The following is a 21,005-nucleotide window of genomic DNA, read 5'->3' on the forward strand; positions in this document are numbered from 1 at the left end:
AATATACACAAACCGTGGCTTTATCACCCACCAGCCACCATCTCTGAACAGCCTCCCACTGCTGCTGTTGTTTTCCCTGTGCCAGTTAGATTAGGCCAGTTTAGAGATGAGAATGTGCTACCAAACCTATTCCATTCTGCTGTGCAGGCACAGCCATTACAGACCAACTATTGAGTGCAGTGAATTATTTCTCTAACAATCAGCAACAATACAGCAGCCAGTGATTGGAGCATACAAGGAATGCACTCAAAGTCCTGCTCAGAGTATGATTCTACTCCTAACACAGGTTTAGAATGTGGATCTCTCAGGCCAAATAGTTCTAATAATAGAATACAGCAGCTTCTGGAAACATTAAAACTGCACCATCTCAGCCATGTGAGCTGATACCCATGTATCCAACACTTTTGGGACATGTCCTGTTTTTTACTTTATCTATATGAACATTTTCAGGACATCAACTTGCAAAAAATCCCCACTTTTAAACCAATGGAAAGATTTTTCTTTTAAATTTGATTAATGCAACATGAAAGCTCCAGCAAACCCAGTTACTCTCCAAACAGTTGGAGTCTTTGTGACAGTTAAATGAATTTACATGCACAGCCAGGTTATCAGGACCTACACTGTGTGCCACAGAATATAAATACAGAGTAAAAAGAAATCTTTCTACTCCTGTATATCCTCTTATACCTTGCTGGATCCCTTTTGGGAGCTTAACAAGCCAATTCCCTCAGCATCTTCTTCTCCTTTGTCTCTGAAAGGGTAAGAAGAACTCACAAAAGCACTGACTGGACAAGAAACAGTTTTATCTTTTTATCCAATGTCTATCCCAAAGCACAGAGTTTAATTTCATCAGCACATGGCAAATAATGTAGCAAATAACTGCAATATTTGGGTGCCAAACAAATACAAGTGGGTGCATCTGTTGCTTAAGTCTGTTAACTGTTGGCACCTCAACCTCATGCCAAGGCAGGAAAATATTTTCTTGGAAAGAACAGAATAGACTGACCTCACCTTTCAGGCTACATTTTTTGAACACCATCCCAGGTGCCTGTTAGATTTTTAACTGCATTGTTTAGCAGAGTCTGACTGAAAGATTAAAATAACAGAAGGTAGAAACTTTCTACTGTAGTTTCAGTGAATATGTCAACTCTCCATTTTCACTGGCAATACACTACTATTTTAAAAGAATTTTGAAATTACTGAGGTTCTAAAAAAACAACAACAAAAATTAAGAGATACATCATTGTAAGAAAATGGAAAACATGAAATTATGCCAGAAGCTCCCACTTCAGGATAACTTAACAATGAAGCATATTTACAAAAAGACATTTGCATTTCATTAAGTAATGTAATTGCTAGCAAAAAACACATGACCCTAACAGACTCTGCCACAAAATGTAAGAGGTGTTCTGGAAATTACTTTGAACAAATTAACACTTAGAACCCAAATCCTCATACTGGCTAAAACATCCATCATCTGCTATAGCAATGATTGTCTCTCATTCTGAATGACTGAATCAAAAGTTTTTCACTTAGGTATTAAAAAACCAGAGCAGCCAGCTTAGAAAAAAAATTGAGGTTTTTTATTTTTTAATTCCTACTAGGTTTTAGGAGACTTTTCCTGTTTTGGGACAATGTTGGTGCTAAAACCACAGTGAGAGCTGTGGAACAGAATGTGTGTCTGCCATGAGAGAGTCTGGATCAAGGCAGTGCTGTACAACATCACCCACATATCCTGTGCCAGAAGAAACATGGAAAAGTGAAAAGCCTGGCAAGCAGCTGTTAGGCCAAAAATATCTTAAGTTGTAATTATTCCAAAAATATTTACTTTTGGACAGTATCTTTTGGCTACTCTGCTCCAAATTACAGGAACAATTTTATAAGTAGTCTGTATCTTTCTTGTTTAATCACCACTGCCCTAATGAGATCTGTGATAATGGCAGAGAAAATACAAGCTGATAATTTATTAAATACTTCAACATTTTTTCTTTCAAAGGTTACCCAAACCAATTTTGTCATGCCTAAGATTATATATACTTAAAAACTAGATGGCTTTAAATATAAAATAAGAGTTTTCCTTATCAGGAAAAGAACATTTGTTTTATTAATTTGTTGCCTCTTCAACAGTACCAAGTTTTAATAAAATGTATTTGCAAACCACACATAAGTTTATACTTCATCTTATTTAGACAGTCAAGACTTGCAAGTGGAGATCCACCAACAAAATCTGAAATGGAGTCTGAAGCCCACAACCATTTTGTTAATAATAATTCACCCTCTATTATGGATGTAGTTTGCTTAAATATAAAGTACTCATATCTGTCTTAAAACAGACATTAAAATAGCTGCAACAACAAATTTTTGCAGATAAATCTTATGAAAAAAATTAAAAGCATCTAGTCATATATACATATACACCCCCTCTACATATGCATGGAAAACAGCTCTTAAAATAATCCTCAAAACTACTTCATTCAACTCACACTCAAAATAGCTTTTTTTTACCTTTCAATCTCAATGGGTTTAAGAATCTCACTAGGACATCAACAGGCTATTTTTTTTTTGTCCAGGAGACTGAAGGTTTACAGCAGATTGTGTGGGGGAAAAAAAAAAATCTGCTGTGCCTAATCTTGGGGGAGAGGGAATGACAGCCAACAACAACATTTGGCATTTTCCAGGCCTGAGGAATCTTACATTTACAGAGTTTGAAATGTCTGAAACTGAATTTTGACCACAGGCCACAAGGCTAACCTGGGAAAGCCTCTTTCAAAGCCATCAAGTTTTCCCTCCATTAGTGGCTAGAATGGAGCTAACACTCAATACAGCAGTGCTGTCTGCTCATACCAAGTTATAAACATCCCAAAATCCAAGATTGCTATTTTGGCTCCACTGTAGTCACCAGGAGTCTACAGCCTGGTAAATTGAACTTTAAAAGGCCAAGCAAAGCAAATATCTGACATCTCTCCAAAGATAATCTTTTAGAAAGAAATAAAAAGGAGAAGGAAACCCACAGTACACTCACCAGGCGTGTATTAACAACAGGAAACAGCAATGCTAAGAGGGCCCCATTCAGCATATGCATCTGCAGCCTTAGAAAAGAGATGAGATATTATTTTCACACATGGAAATAAAATGGAATAAGAATATTCTCATGTCTTTTATGTAGTATCTCTTCAATAAAAGACATCAAGACACTTAAAATTATTTAGTCTTGAATTTTAATTAAGTCACTATTAAATGCAATAAAACTGGACAAAATCCTATCTTTAAATACACACTTCAAGAATTTCCTAAAGTAGGACTGCTTTCTATAATGAGCTTTGGATTCCTAGAAAGCCTGGGCTGCCCATAATCCTGTTCATGATGCAAGCTGCTAAATAGTTGGAATTCTGCTGTTCATTTGTCTTCCAGAGCTTAATATAGCATCTCTGATAAAGGGTTTTACTCCTCTTTAATGCTGTGCATGCACAGCTTCAAAGAAGCTTTAAGAATTTGAAAGAAGTCCCTTAAATAAAATAATTACATTTATCAAAATGCAACAGCAAGTCCGAAGCAAAGCATAATGCAGGAAAGTAGCATTATACTCCATAATTTGTATAGCTTTCAGCCATCTTTTTTCTGAAGTACTGTTGGATCACAGGAACAGAAAATTGGTATCAGAACTGTTCAGTCTATATTACATCAGACACAAACCAAAGAATAAACTGTCTCCCACCACTGTCCTTTCAAACTCTTAGGAATTTAAAAGTAACTTGAGGGAGGAAAAGGTACTACAATTTTAAAACAGATTTTCAAATGCAATTTAAATGTTGTCAGGGTGTTAGAAAATAGATATACCCATTCTGAAAAACAACAAATATTGTGGCCTCTGCTTTACAACTGGTCTTTAGCAAAGACTTCCTGGACAGCAGACATACTTTTCATACTCTCCAAGACAGAGATGCTAATACAGAGTCTTTGTTCAGCATAATCCCTGCAGAAATAAGGAACAGCAGGGAAAAGCTGCAGGAGGACTGTCTAAGGCATTCCCCAGCACCATTTTTGCCTAGACTAAGACAAGGAAGAGCAGAGTTTAATGCCACAATGGCAGCTACAGCCAGTGCCAAGTACAGTGCCAGGAAATCCCTGACCCTCCCCTCAACACATGGGCTGCACCCTCAGCTGCAGCCTGGGCTCTGCTGCTGCAGAAGTTAATAACAATATGCAGGCTTTTAGAAAAGAATTCACAGATCTGAGAAATACCCAACCAAGCCAGAGAGAATTTGCTTTGCCTATTTAACTTTCTGTATCCACAACTCTGAAACCAGACCCAGACTGCCCGCACGGCTTCCAGCAAGGCCCAGTTACAATTTCTACTGAGGATGGTAAAAAGATTCAAGGCCCATGACACAAATTATAGTAGCTCATACATTAATCTGCATTAATCCACTGTTACTGAGCTAATTCCTGTTCATCAGCAAGGCCAATCCCACCAACACACATGAAGCAAGGATAAGGAACCCAACACCCTAATTTAAGCCCTGACCCTTTTCAAAGTGTCATTTATCAATCCAGCCAATATGCCTTTCCAACTTGATATTTCCCTTAGTATTTTATAAATTAACTTCTAAAACACATTGTACAAGTGGACAGAAATACAATAAGGAAGAGGTAATACCTGAAGAGAATCATTGCAGTCCGACATGGGGGACAGGCAAGAAGAAAAATCTGAAACATTAGAAACAAATTTAAATTAATGGCAGTGACCTCTTTTAGACTCCATTTTCTAAATCTTTCCTACTAAGTTCTGTATGTCACAAATAATTTCTTGCCAGAAGACATGTTTTACAGCAGAACTGGAAAAGATGTAAAGTCTTTAACAAATCAAAAGGTTTCCCACTACCCACATATAAAAAGATTTAAACAGTATGAGCAGCACTGAGAGTTCAGCTTCTGCCAGTGCCTATGAAACCAGTCAAATTCTAACCAGTTATTATTGGCATTATAAAAGGTCTCTCATGAACCAGATTACTGAAACACCAATCTTATTCTACAGCAGCTGCCTCAATCATGGTGAGGTCCTTGCTGTGCTAAATATCAGCATTTACAACATCACCATTGTCCTTCCCTTCACCAGTGCCAAAACCTCAGACAGTAACTTCATATTAACAAGTCTTGCTCTAGATATGAGATTACTACATAAATATTCAGTAATAAAAATTCTTCTTTTTTTTTGCCCACTACTGCAAAGAAGAAACTCTGGTTTACTGTTCAGTATTTCAGCAAAATATGGATCTCAGTTTTTACTGCTGTTCCTAAAATAAACTCACAATACCTTATTTCACTGACAACCAACAAAACAAATTATCACTGAACTGAGTGAGAACATTTGGAGAGTATGTCTGCTTTGTGATGTCAGATTGGACAATTCACCAAATGTGTTTCTTTCAAGCGTTGCAGGGTTAGGAAGAGGCCTCCAATGGGTACTGAAATTAATCACAACCAGACCATGTACTTACAGCAATAGAGGTGTTCAAATCTGGATCATCCTACTGAGCCCTTTCACACACAAGGGGCTTCCTGTCATTACTATACAAATCAATGTACGCATTCCAAATATTCTATTTCCAGGTCAAGTTCCTAATAGACAGACAGCTGGTATGTTCCATTCAAGTTTCAACAACAGCTTAGAACACAACACACACTCAAATTGTTTTTCCCAAGTCATACAGCACTCTTAACAAAGGCAGAGTAAGAGAGGCAGCAATTGAATTTAATGGAATCGACCTCAAGACATTTTCTCAGTGAACACTGTTAAAATCCAATCAGTTTCTCTGAAGTCTTGCATTTAAAAAGCAAGCTTTTCCAACTCACTAGGGCAGGTTAAGGAGGAAGAGAACGTAACAGGTGCATGATTAGAATCACTAATGGATGTTTTCCTGTGCTAAGGGAAACAAAGAAGAAAAAAGTACATGTCAGAAAAATCTTATGAGAGCTCTGTATATCACCTTGCATGCAAGACCAATACAGCTTGTGGGAAAAGTGTCTGACTCTTATTATGCTTCATTATTCCATTGTTGCATATTTTGGAATAAACTTTGTTTACTAACTAAAGTTCCTTGAATTGTGGACTATATTTTCCCTTCTTTGGAGACCATAAATATCTTGCACAGCTCTTCTGTGATAAGTATTTTCTCACATGTGACCTGCATGCAGAGTCAAACTTCTTAAACTCTTCATGTTGTATGTTAGCAAAAAGAGATATGATATCCAGAGACTCACCAGTTCATCTGGAGTTTTAAATTTGATTATTTTATCATTTCCTTAAATTCAGAAATATGACAGGAGATATATGTTACTGTTGTAGCATGGTTAACACTTCATGAAACAAATTCTGCTCTTCCAAGGGAGAATTCAATTTCTTTTTATCTTATCTCCTACATCTTAAAAAAAAACAAAAAAACACCAAAAAAACACAACACCCACCAAACAATCCTCCCCCCCAACCCTATAAATTGATCTTTTTCTCTGTATGCACAAAATAAACAAGCTATAAATATGTCTCAATGACATTAGACCCTGCAGAGTACTCCAACTACTACATGGTAGAGCAGAAGCTACAATCTGAGTCTGAGTACTGCCTGAGTCCTAGCACTGAGCACTAAAACAGCTCACATTTAAAAAAGATGGCAGTGTTACAAGGACTGAGATGGACATACCAATTTAAATCACTTCCATGGAGACAGGCAAAGAAGAGAACACGATTCACAGCTGATTATTTTTATTTCAACTCTACTGAAAGAAACAGTTTCAGACCCTGATGAGGGGAAAATCAAATATTTAACTCTTTTAAGCATGAAAATCCCTCTTTTAAAGGGATCTTGAAGAAAATAAGCTTGACTTCCATTTTTCATGACAGCAGAGAAATGATAACCAGAATTTTTATGCTAAAAGTTTTTAGGATCATGGAAGAGATTTTCAAATGCTTCAGCTTTAGCAGCTTAATATCAACACTTTCTCTCCACATATGTAGATACTTGCCAGGATAAACAAATCTCAACTTCTTAAAGGAAAATGTTAAAGGACACACTTGCATCTGATTTTTCAAACGTGTACCAAAAGTGTCATTACTCAGCTCAGAGTATCAGCAGTCTTAAATACACAGTTCACAGCAGACAAGCTCATAAGCTCCAACACAAGTGTTCCCACACTGATCCCATAATCCTACTACTTTGCAGTGTCATATTGGAAATCCAATCCTTTGCCTTGCAGGAGGGAACAGTTCTGTTCCACAACCCAAAGAATGCTGAGTTAAACCAGCAGCAGGGCTGTGCACAGCTCCCAGCCTCTGTTCTCCTGCAGAACTCCTGAGTTTTGAGGCACTGGGGCTCAGAGTCCCCAACCCAGCTGGCACTGCAGAGCTCCAGCAGACACAGGCAGTGTGTATGGTAAAGCACAACAAAGTTCTCCTTGCCCGAGGCAGGGTAACTCAACTTTCAATTTAGAAGAAACACTAGGAAACAATTCAGTGTCCCCCCTTCTTCTGTCACCTGTTATATTTTCACCTTACAAATAAAAGAACAACAAAAGAATTAGCCCAAAATAGACAAAATTAGCTATTTTGGATGGGAAAAATTAACTACAAAATATACATTGTCTGATAGGCTGGATTATGAGCATAGTTCTGACCACTGCCTTTCCCTTCCCACGCTCAAAAAAAAAAGTTACAAAACATCTTCTACACAGAGATTAATATCTGTAAAAGACTGAGGCTAATGGGTGCAAGAGAAGGAGGAAATACAAAATCATGTGTGGCACTCAGGAAATGCAAAGATAAGAGGTCCTATATGGGGCCAATACTGAGAGACAGGATGGCTGAAGAAGCAGAAGCACAGGACCAGAAGATTCTACAACTGTTCTCAGGCAGTAAATTGCAGAGAATCTCCTAACTCTGGTCAATCCACAGTTCAGTTCAACCTTGAGGACCCAGATGAAAATGAAAATTCAGAAATTCTGTCACTATACTTTGCAATACCATAATTACAATTGTCCATCCCCTTGGGAAATGTTTCTAGCATGAAGAACTGCATGGCCAGCCCTGCCTTGCAGTCCAGAGACAAAGGTCACACCACCACACACGATGGATCAGCAGGGCTGGAGATCTGGGGACTCCAGTGTCCAGCACAGCACCAATCAACTGTTCCTTCCTTGAGACAGGAGCTTAGGGACACTGAACTCATGGCTGGTCTGAACTAGTGCAGGACTGGGCTGCAAATCATTTCTGGCATGTCAAGCATTATATGTGCTGCGATAATCTCATTAATTTGGAGATATTAGTGGGCTTGATTCTTTTTTTTTCCTAGATTAATATAGAAATAGTTTTATTCAAGAAACTTATTTTACAGTTTGCATATCTGGGCTTCAGCAATAGGTAAGTGCACCAGTTTAAAGAAGTGGGAAAAAGTGTACAAACCATCAAACATAGCTGGTTTCCTATTTTACATTTAACTGTACTGCTAGATTGAAAAATAATAAACAAAAAAATAAAAATAATATCTATGGTTTGACAAGCTCAGACTGCTAAATCTGGAAAAAAAAGGAAAAGATACCAAAAGATGTTGCATTCTAATTGCTAAATAGGAGCACGTTGAATGTATTTAATATTTTAGCATAAAAACCACTGCTGCCTCAGTGCAGCTGTCAGACAGGTTCAGGGATTAATGTGTCCTATGTTAATCTAGTGCTAAGGATACTCATGATTCAAAGCAAGACTGCTGACAGAGCATTAAGAAATACTACAATAAAAGTAGTTTGTGTGTTACATAAAGCAGACTGTGGAACACAATGAGCTGCCTGTCCCAGGTTCCATCCCCAGCTTCCCAGTTCTACCCAGGGATGGAAGATGTGTAGCAAGCTGAACAGCTTCCACCCTCTACAATCTAATATATTGTACATGACCCATGTCCATTGGGACATTCTAGGTTAGTGCCTTAGTTTAATCAGCAAACCCATATTCACCTTCTTCCCTTTTAGAGGCTCAGGTGAAAGATTTCTAGACTTCTTATAGTCATGATTAATTATTAACACATGACTCAGGTCCTTCTATGAGTGCATTAGTGTGGTGGTTTGACAGGAAATATGTTTTCTGGGATGCTGTGGTCAGGCCAATGGGTGCTCAGATTTATAAGGTGTCCAGTGTGGTTACTGCTGCTGTTTTCATTCACCACTCCACTGAAATCCTACTAGATGTAGTCTTTTTTGCCTGTTTCAGGCAGCTACTCCTGAAACATGAGTTTAAGTTACCAACAAACAACCTACATGGTGTGTGAAACTGTCAAATGGGATAAACAATCCATCCTAAAAATATATTGCAGCCAAAAGCAATACATCATAACCCTGGATAGTACACTGAAAGCTCTGTTCTGGAAAAAAAATCTAAACAAAAGAAGAAAAAAGAAACAAAAAGAGGCCTTTATCTCCCCAATATCTTGTTCAAACTACACATGTCACACTTTGAATGATATTTGCTTTAAATCTGTGATGATCTCATCAAAACAAACCAATATCTGGTTACCTAATCATTCATCCAGTGGCCTTTAGATGATAACACTCAGTGTAAATATTTGGGGTCAGAGAAAGCTAAGCTTTTTCATCCCCAGTTTCCGATCATGCAGTTCCTACTCCTGCTCAGAGAGCAAGATACCTGTTGTCAACTCCCCACTTTTTATGTTCTTTTCTCCTAAGAATATTCAGAACAAAGGAAAGAATTATCTAAGAATGCATTACAGCCTGAAGCACATCAGTATTTCCAAATTCTAGCAACTTCAAAACCAAGGCTTAACTAAGAGCTTTAGACTCCAGTTCCTGAGCTAGAACACTGACCAGCACCATGACATGTTCCTGTGCACCTGGACTAAAGCTTAGGATAAAGCATCACTGGCCAAATCTTGTTTAAATTAAAAAGGTTGGTCCATAATCACTTCAAACAAAGAAAACTGAATCACAGCCTTAGGACACATTTGCTATCCTCTTAGTACTAAACAAAAAATTTCTGACTAAGAAACCCTGCCTTGCCTCATACGAATGTTTCCCCATTTCTCTGCTATAGGCTGGGATTCACTAAAAGTAAACACAATGGTGAAACAAAGTATAAACAGTGTTAAAACTATCACAGAAAAGCTTTTCCTATATCTAATTATTATAATAATTGCAGTATCAGTAAAAGCCTCTAAACTCCAGTTGATTGTGTTTTTTAAACACAATAAAATCATTGCTTAAAAATAAGATAAATAAAAGAAATCAGGACAAAAGTAACAATTAATAAAAAACCTGCCAGCTCTGGGAACCAGGGGCAGATTAAGCTATCCAAGCATGTGCTGGTGCTCTGAAGGCCAGACCAGTGGTTCTGGAACACTGCAGACTGGGGATACAGGAGCTGACGGATTCTCCCTGAGCTGTCACTCCCTGTCTGTGTCCCTGAGGTTGCTCTCATCTTCCTGGAAGGAAAATGCACTCCTTTGCAAGAAATGAGCTTTGCCACCAAGAAACACTGGTGCTGTTAGTGCTCTAATTCTTCTTCATCTGCCCTTTTTCACCACACACCAGCATGAATTTCCTCTCTAGCCATCCCCTGTAAGGAAGCTGTAAAAAGCAAGACTTATGTTCAAAAGAAAGTCTATGTTCATAGACTTGCACTTTGAAAAATGCATATTTTCATAAGAAATTGTGTCCCTTTAATTCAAGGTTTTGAAGAGCCAGAATATAAAAAAATATACAACTTAACTGATTCTTCCAAACGTTACAAAGGATATAGGAATGTATACAAATTAAAAGGAAAAAAAAAGGAGTAAGTAATTACGTAGATATATTCCATAACGATACATATTCCAAAATGATGCAGAATTCAGTCAAGCTATGTTTATTATGTAATTTCTGAAAACAGCCATTGTTTCAAAAAACAGTAACCTCTTTTGCAGAGGACAGAAAGGATCCAGGTCTCTAAAGAAGCCAGAACTGGAAATAATGAACACATAATTTAGTATTCACTGAGCTGCAGATGCACTTAGCACTCACTTTACTTATGCAAACATCAGACCAAAATCACCAGGTGAAACCTATCCTTCTTTCCACCTATTGCTTCCCTGTTACATTTACTTTTCTTGGCCTAAAAAAATCACCAAAGTAATAACCCAGCAAAACAGATGTTTCCCACAAACACACTTTTCTTTATTCCAAACAAATGTCAGTCCTTAACTGGCTGAAGTGGAATAATTCAGTGAAGAACTGGAAGAGAATTACAATAACTGACCAGCTGAAATTTACCACTGAGAAATTATTTTTGCAAAACTGTTTCTAGAATAAAATATAATTACAAAATTTATTTTAAGAGTGGTATTAAAGAACCATTCTGGAAGACGGCCTAGACATACTAAAGTCAATTTCAAAATCCACAGCAGTTTACAAGAACAAGTGGCTGTACCTATCATTTTAGAATTAGACTACAGTCATGTTTCTGCCACTTCCTTAAGGTTTCAATAAAATTATACACATGCTGTTTTAATTTCTACAGACTGGTCAGTCATAACCTGCAGTGTTTAATACTGAAGATCCTTTTAAAAAGAAAAAGATTATAATAATCACATAATCATTAATGTTGGAAAGGACCTTTTAAGCTTACTTCACCCTACCAGTGTTACCTACAACCTCTGCTTTAGATGGCATTTTCCTTACTTTTTTCTTTTTTTGCTTACAAGTTTCTCTTTTGCAATAGAGACTAAGTTTAGCCCTGGCTCCTGCGTACACCTAATTTTAATTGGCTGTTAACTCCAGCTGGGTGTCTTCAGGACATCAAGAGACACCTGTGTTTACTCATTTGCATTAAGTTACCTTGATTGTGAATAGCAGGTTGCAAATTCTGTGTGTCAAATTACAAACTGGGAGTACAGGAACAAATGATGTAGAACAAGTTCTTGATATGAATTCTAACTGCTCCTTCACTAAATGTGAAACGAAGAACTGCTACACGAACACAAGGGTTTGGCAGAAAAGTAACATCTTAGGTTACAATGTCAGATGTAACCAAAAGTATGAATTCTATTCCCAGCTGTTAAAACCAGGTGGGGCAGGGTTCTTCATCTCCTTCACCACTCATCCTCTCTCCAGGGGGACATTTATTAATGGGCATTGGGTCTCACTGCATGACTGATACAGTTACATCATCCCAGTGTGAGACGCTCCACCTGGGGGAGGAGCCAAGCATTCCTACCTGGATATAACCTGGGATTTGGAACACCAGAGCAGCCTTTTCCCACTGGATTCCCTCAGGAAGACCAGACCCATCTACACCACCACTGGACCTTCAGAGGAAAACCACACCCTTCTACAGCATCACTACTTCAACAGAACCACAGCTGTCACTGCAGGAGCACTGTAGCCACCTTAATTGCACTGCTACCAAGACCCTGACCCACAGGGTGTAGGCTGTATCCTGACTCTGTCACTGTTTTTGTACTATTGCATTTATTTTAATCTTCCTATTAAATTGCAGCTCTGACCTGGTATCTGTCACTGGTTTGCTTTCAAACTAGTACAAGTAAAAAAAAAATTATAGTTTAAAGAATACAGTACAGATAAAGAAAATTGGTTAGAAATCATTTGGTTTGACATTGCAAAGAGTGAAATTTTCCTTTCACTTCACTAAAGCAATGCTCATAGACAGGGACACAACACTTGTGTGCATACTTCTCAACAAGCACAAGACCTGGCTGCTGCTCAAGGTCTCCTTCACAAAGCTTGTAAAGAAATCAATAGTGCTGTATTTGGCTCTCGAGGAAATCTTCCCTCTCACACTGCTCAACAGAAACCATAAACATTTCCTTCACACAGCCAATTTCAATACCACAATGATGTCCCCTAAAATATTAGAAAGGATTAATGTCTTGAAAATATAACACCTGGCTCCTTAAACATGTGCTGATTTTTGTTTCCTGATATAGAAAGGCAAAGGTTTTGAACAGCCTAGGGATTTAATGTTTCCCTTTTATGTCAGGTCTGCAGCAGCCCTGGTCCAATCATATTGCCAGTCCTAAAAGGAGAGTGGTTTGTGGCTTGCTTTTGTTTTCTAACAGAGGTATTCAAATAATTTTCACTAACACCATTTTTTACAGTAAAGAAAAAGTTCACTATGAATTCCTTCACAGACTTCTCTCCTTGCTGCATCACACACTAACTAAACACCATGCTGCACAAACAATCCCCATCCCCACCCCACAGCTGGCAGAGAAACCACACCAGTTTCCATTCACCTGTGTTACAAAATAGCTATCATTTTTTAAGACTTAAAGGATTTCTCTCTCAATGATGCTGCATGAGTGACACTGGTGAAGAAAAACCCTTCTTCCTCCAAAAGCTAAGCAAGAAGCCTAAACCCAGAACAGGAAATGAGTGCCACAGCTTCTAGTAATTCAAGCAGATGACGAGGTGGCAACAAATTCTGGGAAGCTGGTTAGCCATGAGACCTGTTGAGGCAGTTAAATACATTTACTTGATCAACACTTCATCCTTGCAATGACACATCTAAAGTAGTTCTTTCCACTTATGAAAAGATTTGAACACAGGTTGGCGTGATAGGCAAAAATCAGACACCTGGTCAGAACAGACTCATTCCTAAAACTCAGTAGCCATTGTATTACACAATTTTATCTGCCCAAATGCACACACACCTAACTTCCATTTTACTTTGATCTCATTTCAGTCTTAGGTCTTTTAAGAGCAAGAATTTTGCTTTTATCCAGGGAAAATCTGAAGCATAATTTTGAGTTTCAAATATTGTTGGCTCAGAGCCCAGAGTATTTGTTGCTGAGGTGAAACAGTCTCAGCTGAAGAAAATGAAAACAGAAATAGAGTGAAAGAAGAGACTTTTATCAACAGCTACTGTTGGCTTCCCTTTGAAGTGATCTTGATTGTTGTAGCACATTTCATCTCTTCACCTTCTACTTTGTTCATGCTATTATTTAGACACAACAGGATTATGTACACACTACTGCAAGAAGAGAAGTGAAGGGCAAATATATTTTCATATATTTCATCTTACAAATCTGTTGCCCTCAGCAAATTCGGGCCAGGAAAACAATGTTTTCCAACCATGTATTACTTGTCTGCTGGTGAAGGTCATCGACAATCTTCGGCTCGAACTCTCTTGGTCTGCTGAAAGCCATTGGTTTTGCCATTATTTTCTTTCTCTACATTAAGCCTAAGCCTATTTCTAATGCAACTTTTTGAGGATGAAAGGGCATGACTTCCACATTTTGCCAATATGCTCACCTTCTCAATTTCAAAATGCTGGAACACCATTTCTAGTGAGTAATTAGCTAGGATTATTTTTAAAACTTCACAATTAGTCAAAAAGAGATTCAGAAATGGCAGTGCCTGACTACAGAGCTTAACTCTCAATAGACTCCATCTCCCTTTCAGGAGGCACCATTGAAAGAGGTGAACAGAACTGGCTGTCCCAGGTCTGTGGAAGCATTCAGCTGAATACTTAGTGTTAACATCATAACATAAAGACAACTAAACTCTCACCAGATCCTACTGTTAATATATCCTCACCTCTTTTCCAGAGAATTAATACGAAAATTTTCCAGTTATCATTGAGTACTGCCTAGAAAGGAAATGTGGCCATATTAATTTATTTTAATTATTTCTACATAGTCCTTGCATACCTTCACCCCAATACTGACTGACTGATTTCACAACAATCCTTTATCACTTCACGGGAAGGAAGTGTCCTATGCTGTAAATTACTGAGCAAACACTGCATCACAGCCTAGGAATTTACATAACCTACTACTTTTTTCTGGAGCTGTAAATGAATTGCTGTAAAGGTCTTGAATATTGCTGTATCAGCTTGTCCCCCTGCCCTTGAAATAAAACCTATCTCTCAAACCGCTGGAACAACCAGAAAAGATAGTTCCCTGCCTTTTAGGTATTGCTCTCCAGCTGTGAATCCAATGACTGGCTAGATCTGATTCTACTCAAATCACCTCACATACTGCAATAGGAGACCCAGAATAGCATTGATCTGATTTTCATCTGTTATTGATCTTAGACAGACACTGCTATCATGGCAACTTTCATAAAATCCTTGTTGACATTCTTCGCTTAATTCTTGACCTTGAATTTTTTAAGCTATTCAGTGCTGAGGGTATAAAATTAGCAAAATAATATTTTTGACATCTCCAACACTCCGTAACAAGCTCAGCAAAACTGATACTTAAGTACATGCACAGAAATATTAACAAACACAGCTTATAAGCTTTAGATAGCCCAGTTCAGTAACAGTTTGTCTATGTATCCATTATTTTGAAATCTACACAAACTGCACATTATTACACATCAACAACCATGCCCCAAGTCATAAAAGCAAATGGATTATCCACACATGTTAGGCCACATCAGCTTGTTCACCCCACATATGAGAAACAGGTAACACCTGTTTCTTTACTATTCAGCCTCTAAAATTACAAAGGTAAACCAACAGTATCTGCACAATGAGTAATTTGTTTCTCCAACACCTTCACAAAATAGAATCACACCCCTAGAAGGCACTTGCTTGAAAAAGCTGCACGTAAATTACATAGCTGGTTTTGCATTTAATCTTGTTTTGATTAGATTTGGTGCAAATTTTAGCACTGCTGTCAGTGCGAACAGCACCTTCTATTCTTGAAGTAAGGATCAGGTGAAGGCAAGTGATGAGAAAGCCTTAATCATCTACACTTTCAACCAGAGATCTGGACATTAGTTATAGCTACAATTTCACCTTTTAATCTGACTTGGGTTTTTTTCATAGATTTTGATTCAACTGACCCAAAACCTATGTTTTAAAATATTTATACCATTCTTGGCATTTGTATTTTTGCTTGGCACTTTTGGTCCACAAACCAGCTATGGGGGGGGAAAAATACTGTTTTGCAAGTACATCACAAATCAAACTTGCAGGTGACCCTGCACAAGCCTTACCTGCATCATGGTGACCACGTGGCAGGGATTCAGGAGGTAAATGACAGTCCTGGTGGCGAACTTGAACCCCACCTCCAGCCCAAAGATGAGGCAGAGCAGCACCAGCAGCACGTTCTTGCCCAGGCTCTCCTGCTTAGTCTGGGGCTGCTGCAGCAGAGTCTCCAGCTCCTGGACGTGCTGCTGCCTCAGCTTCCACAGGGACACGAGGATCTCCACGGTGCCCACACTGAGGAAGACCAAACTCTCCAGCAGGCGCTGCTGGCCGGAGAGAAAGGCGGCGCATTCCGGCCCTCCATTGCCGGCAAAGCTGGGGTCCACCCCGCCATACAGCCAGTCCAGGAGGTTGTGGAGGCTGTAGCGAGACATGGCGGGGACCTCTTCTCCAGGAACAGGTAGGAGCAAGACGGAATCAAAGCCAAAACACTGCCGGGCTGACGAAGCACGAAACGCTGCCGCTACAGCCCTTCCTTGCGAGGCTCCGTGAGAAGCGGGCAGCTCCGCTCGGGGCACGGGCACTTCTTCCCTTCCCTTCCGCTGCCCGGAGAGTCCGCACGCAGCAGCCTGAGGGGAGCAGAGGCCGCAGCTGCACGGAGCCTGCCAGCTCCAGACCCGCACCCCGGGACCCTCCTGTCCCCGCCCGGCTCTGCCGCCCACCGCTCGCCCTTTCCTCCCGGATCTGAGCTGCCCTTACCCGCGGCCAGCGCCGTCTCCAGCCCCCTCAGCCCGCCCCGCTGTCCCCACGCTGCCCCCGCATCCGCGGGCGCGGTACCTCCGCGGGCGGGCGGGTGTCAGGGAGCGGCAGGCCTGGCGCCCCCGGCCATGGCGCCGGCCCCGGCGAGGGACGGGAAGGAGGAAGCACCGCTGCGCTCGGCGGCAGCGCCGGCACGGCCGAGACTCCGGGCCCGAGCGGGCGGGCCGCTCCCCGCGGCTGGCCCGGCCCTTGCCCGGCGCCGCAGCATCACCCCACCGACGTGCCTGACTCACGCCGAAAAATGGACGAGTCCCCCGAATTGGCTGCGCCCGGCCGCCCGCTCCTCCCTCCTGCACGGCTGCGCCCGCCTCCCTCCGCTCCCCACCGCCTCCCTTCGCCGCCGCTCCCTCGGCGGGTGCGCGCTCCCCGTGCCCGGCTCCCTCCCGCCTGTTGCCGCTGATTTCGCCCGGCCGCCCCCCTTCTTCCTCCTCCTCCTCCTCCTCCTCCCCTCCCGCGGTTCGCCCCCTCAGTGCCACCGGCCGAGAAGGCGGCAAGGACCGGGCACGGCTCTGCACGCCCGTCAGCGCCGTCCTGTTCGCCGACCCGATCGGCAGCGACCTTAACTCGAGAAACGAGTTTTTCAAGTGCCATTGCAGCAGATATACGTAGGTCGGCCGAGGAGGGACAAACCCGAGCGGGGCTCCAGCTCAGCTCCAGTGTGACATGGGCAGGTGCCCCCAGCCAGGTGTGCCCAGTGTCACACACAGGTGCCCTCAGCCAGGTGTGCCCCATGTCACACACAGTGCCCGCAGCCAGGTGTGCCCCTTGTCACACACAGGTGCCTCCAGCCAGGTGTGCCCAGTGTCACACACAGTGCCCTCAGCCAGGTGTGCCCCTTGTCACACACAGTGCCCTCAGCCAGGTGTGCCCCTTGTCACACACAGTGCCCACAGCCAGGTGTGCCCAGTGTCACACACGGTGCCCACAGCCAGGTGTGCCCCGTGTCACACACAGGTGTCTCCAGCCAGGTGTGCCCCATGTCACACACAGTGCCCGCAGCCAGGTGTGCCCCATGTCACACACAGTGCCCGCAGCCAGGTGTGCCCCATGTCACACACAGGTGCCTCCAGCCAGGTGTGCCCCTTGTCACACACAGTGCCCTCAGCCAGGTGTGCCCCTTGTCACACACAGTGCCCACAGCCAGGTGTGCCCAGTGTCGCACACAGGTGCCTGCAGCCAGGTGTGCCCCATGTCACACACAGTGCCCGCAGCCAGGTGTGCCCCTTGTCACACACAGGTGCCTCCAGCCAGGTGTGCCCCATGTCACACACAGGTGCCTGCAGCCAGGTGTGCCCCGTGTCACACACAGGTGCCTGCAGCCAGGTGTGCCCCGTGTCACACACAGTGCCCTCAGCCAGGTGTGCCCAGTGTCACACACAGGTGCCTGCAGCCAGGTGTGCCCAGTGTCACACACAGGTGCCCGCAGCCAGGTGTGCCCAGTGTCTTGCACAGAGCACAATGCCCACTTGTCTCAGTGCTTAGACTGTTTACTGCCATGTGTGCCCTGTGCAGCAGAGCCCGGATTTGGTTCCTGGTTTGTAGCATTGTGAAGAGGTTGTATTGCAAATATGTAACGCTGTCTGAAAGGCAAAGGTCTGAGGGGATCCGGAGGGAGTAGCAGGTTAAGGGGATATTTTCAAGGCAATCAGAGCCAGGTCATCCCCTGAGAGCTGTCTCCTACAGATTTTATTTCACATTAGCTGCATGCAGCACATCGCTCTCCCCATCCTGATTATTTCAGGGCTTTCCTTCTCCACAGGACAGCATTAGGACAGCACCATCACTGGCCAAACTGCTGAGCCTGATTAATTGAAAATAAAACCCTAGTTCCACAAATAAGCTTGAAAAGACCAGTTAGATATCAATACTGACTGAGTCAAAAGTGATTTCTATGTAGACACAGCAGCAGCAATACCTGGTCTGTAAAGCTGGAGGCTGTATGTCACTGCCATTGCTGTGGAAGAAATTACTCTCTTTTGGGGAGGGAAGGGATCCCACCAGGCTTTTCCAAAATCTTCAAGGACTCCTTTCCACTATTAGAGCTTAATAAGTATTCTACAAAATGCTGGGTTTTCAGTCACTGCTGATTGATTAAAACCCCTATTGTTGATCTAAACCTGCAGCACAATGTTCCTGCAAATTCCTGCCCCATGAACTGAATACACACATACCTGCAACACACACATGCTGCATTACCCTGCTTCACAGCCTGAATTCTCAACACAAGCAGTTCAGCACTAACACCAATATTTGGCAGTTTTCTTCTTCCTCTATTTCTAAGCTGTAGGATGACTGTTCAAAAAGATACTCTATTTCTAAACCACAGGATTACTGCTCACAAAGCACAGAGTATTTTCTCTTAGGGGTCTGCCAATGAACAACCTGGGACAGATCTGTCCTTTCCACTCCCTCAGTCACATACAACAGGACAGCTACTGCTGCTGGAAGCAATCCCAGGCAGTTTTATACCTTGTCTCTGCATTTCAGTCTCTCACCTTTAGCAGTGTCTGGGGTCTGGGTCTCTGACTTCTTTCCTGAGCTTATCTTTGGTGAAGTGAAAAACCCTTTCCATTAGAACAGCAGTACATTGTCAGGTGCTGGTATTTCAGATGTAGTGATTTCTTCAGAATATGGCCTAGCCTCAAGAATACGAGGCCTTGGTTGAGTAGTTTAGGGTTGCTGTGCTTTTTTCAAAGATTGCCAGTGAAGAGCAACTGACTGAAAATATGAAAATGGGCAGCATTTTGCCCACAAAAAAAAAAAAAAGCATTTGCAAAATGTCAGCTTGTCCATTGAAGAGGAAGGAAAGAGAACAGCTAAATAAAGACAGAAGTAATGAAAGCTAAAGATTTAAGCAATCAATAGGTAAGACTTCACAGGAAGGAAATTTAAAGAGAGGAGTTAAGAAAAGCAATAATGCTTTAGAAAATAATTCAGAGGGCCATTTATCCCAATTGTGAGTAGAACAGAAATAGCAGTAAGCTTATCTTGGCCACGTCATGAGGTCTCTATTGACCTTAAGCACATGAAGAAAATACAAAGGAAGATGGGTCAAATCACTAAGAATAAGAAAGAAATACTAAAAAAGGTACTGCTGCATTGAACTGTCAAGAGTTACCAGATAAAAACTGCTCTTTACATATATTTGTACTAAGAAGGATATAGAGAAATTATTAACCCCCTACTCAACAGAGAAAAAAAAAATCTATCAACAAATTATGAGTACAGCTAAAGGGATTGGTGTCTCTGTTGTATTAGACTTACAAGAAAGACCATGCACAAGCAGATAGTTGGGACTGGTGATGCTGAGAACAAAATTATCTCAGCCCAGAGTAGGTAAAGAACAGATAAGGAGCACTCAGATGAATCAAATGTTTTCAGTTTGAGTCTAGTGAATGTGATTGAAAGACAGTTGAAGAATTAAGAAGGAAAATGAGATGGTAGAAAAACAGAAGAGGCAACTGTACATGGCTGTTATCAGAGGGGGATGGAGCCAGAGAAATACAGCTCAATTTGAGTGTAACTAACTTAAATTCATTAAAAAATCCTTGGACAAATAAACCTCACAAACTATTATTAGAGCCTAGATGATAACCAGAGAAAAATTGCAGTCAACATGGATCTGTCAAAAATAAATCACACCAGATAACTTGATTTTTCTCCTCCAATAAGGAACAGGCCTTATGGATAGGACAGAGCCTGTTGTCAGTTTGATTATGTTTATGACACTTACATGACATTTCTTCAAAAAGTTAAAGAAATACAGTCTGGGTAAATGTATTATGAGGTCTGTACAAAACTTCCTGCATAGCAAGGAGTAGTTCACAGCAAGAAATAGTTCACTCACAAAAGGAAAGGATATATTGCTGGGTTTTTAGAGCATGTCTTCAGTCTGGGTCTCTGTGTTATTGATATTAACGATTCAAGTAATGGAACAGAGAAAATTCTTATTAATTTTTCAGGTGACACAAAGCTGGGACACAGAATTACATTTCAAAACATTTTTGACCATTCAGGAAACATTTAAAATAAATAATAACTTTAAAATAAATAATAAAGATGTTCAGTAAGATCAAGTAGAATCATAGTCCAGCACATTATACTGGTATAAATAATTTCTGCCCTTCCTCCTCCCCTTGCTACTCATTTTCTGCCTCCCTGTCTTATGCCAGCATTAATTTTTCTGGGGCTCTGATTGACTGAGGAAGCTGATTAACTTTACAATTATAATTCCAGAGTTGGGTGTGACCTGGAGCAC

At 41.3% G+C, this 21,005-nt stretch overlaps 1 protein-coding gene across 2 annotated transcripts in view; it reads right to left on the reverse strand.

Moving 5' to 3' along the window:
- TMEM164 (transmembrane protein 164) overlaps positions 1-16,953 on the reverse strand; it is a 34,458-nt gene extending 17,505 nt beyond the window's left edge. The window contains exons 1-4 of one of the 2 annotated variants that reach the window (XM_036402124.1): positions 16,766-16,953; positions 15,997-16,557; positions 4,658-4,707; positions 3,023-3,089 (exon numbers count right to left, since the gene is read on the reverse strand). In XM_036402124.1, the coding sequence (XP_036258017.1) occupies positions 3,023-3,089; positions 4,658-4,707; positions 15,997-16,362 (483 nt within the window). In that variant the 5' untranslated portion in view covers positions 16,363-16,557; positions 16,766-16,953. Of the gene's footprint in view, positions 1-3,022; positions 3,090-4,657; positions 4,708-15,996; positions 16,558-16,687 lie in introns of both variants that reach the window. The other variant, XM_036402125.2, reaches the window with a different exon arrangement.
- Positions 16,954-21,005: the final 4,052 nt, after the last annotated feature.

The sequence above is a fragment of the Molothrus ater genome, chromosome 14 (assembly GCF_012460135.2).
Source record: "Molothrus ater isolate BHLD 08-10-18 breed brown headed cowbird chromosome 14, BPBGC_Mater_1.1, whole genome shotgun sequence".
Taxonomy (NCBI): Eukaryota; Metazoa; Chordata; class Aves; order Passeriformes; family Icteridae; genus Molothrus; species Molothrus ater.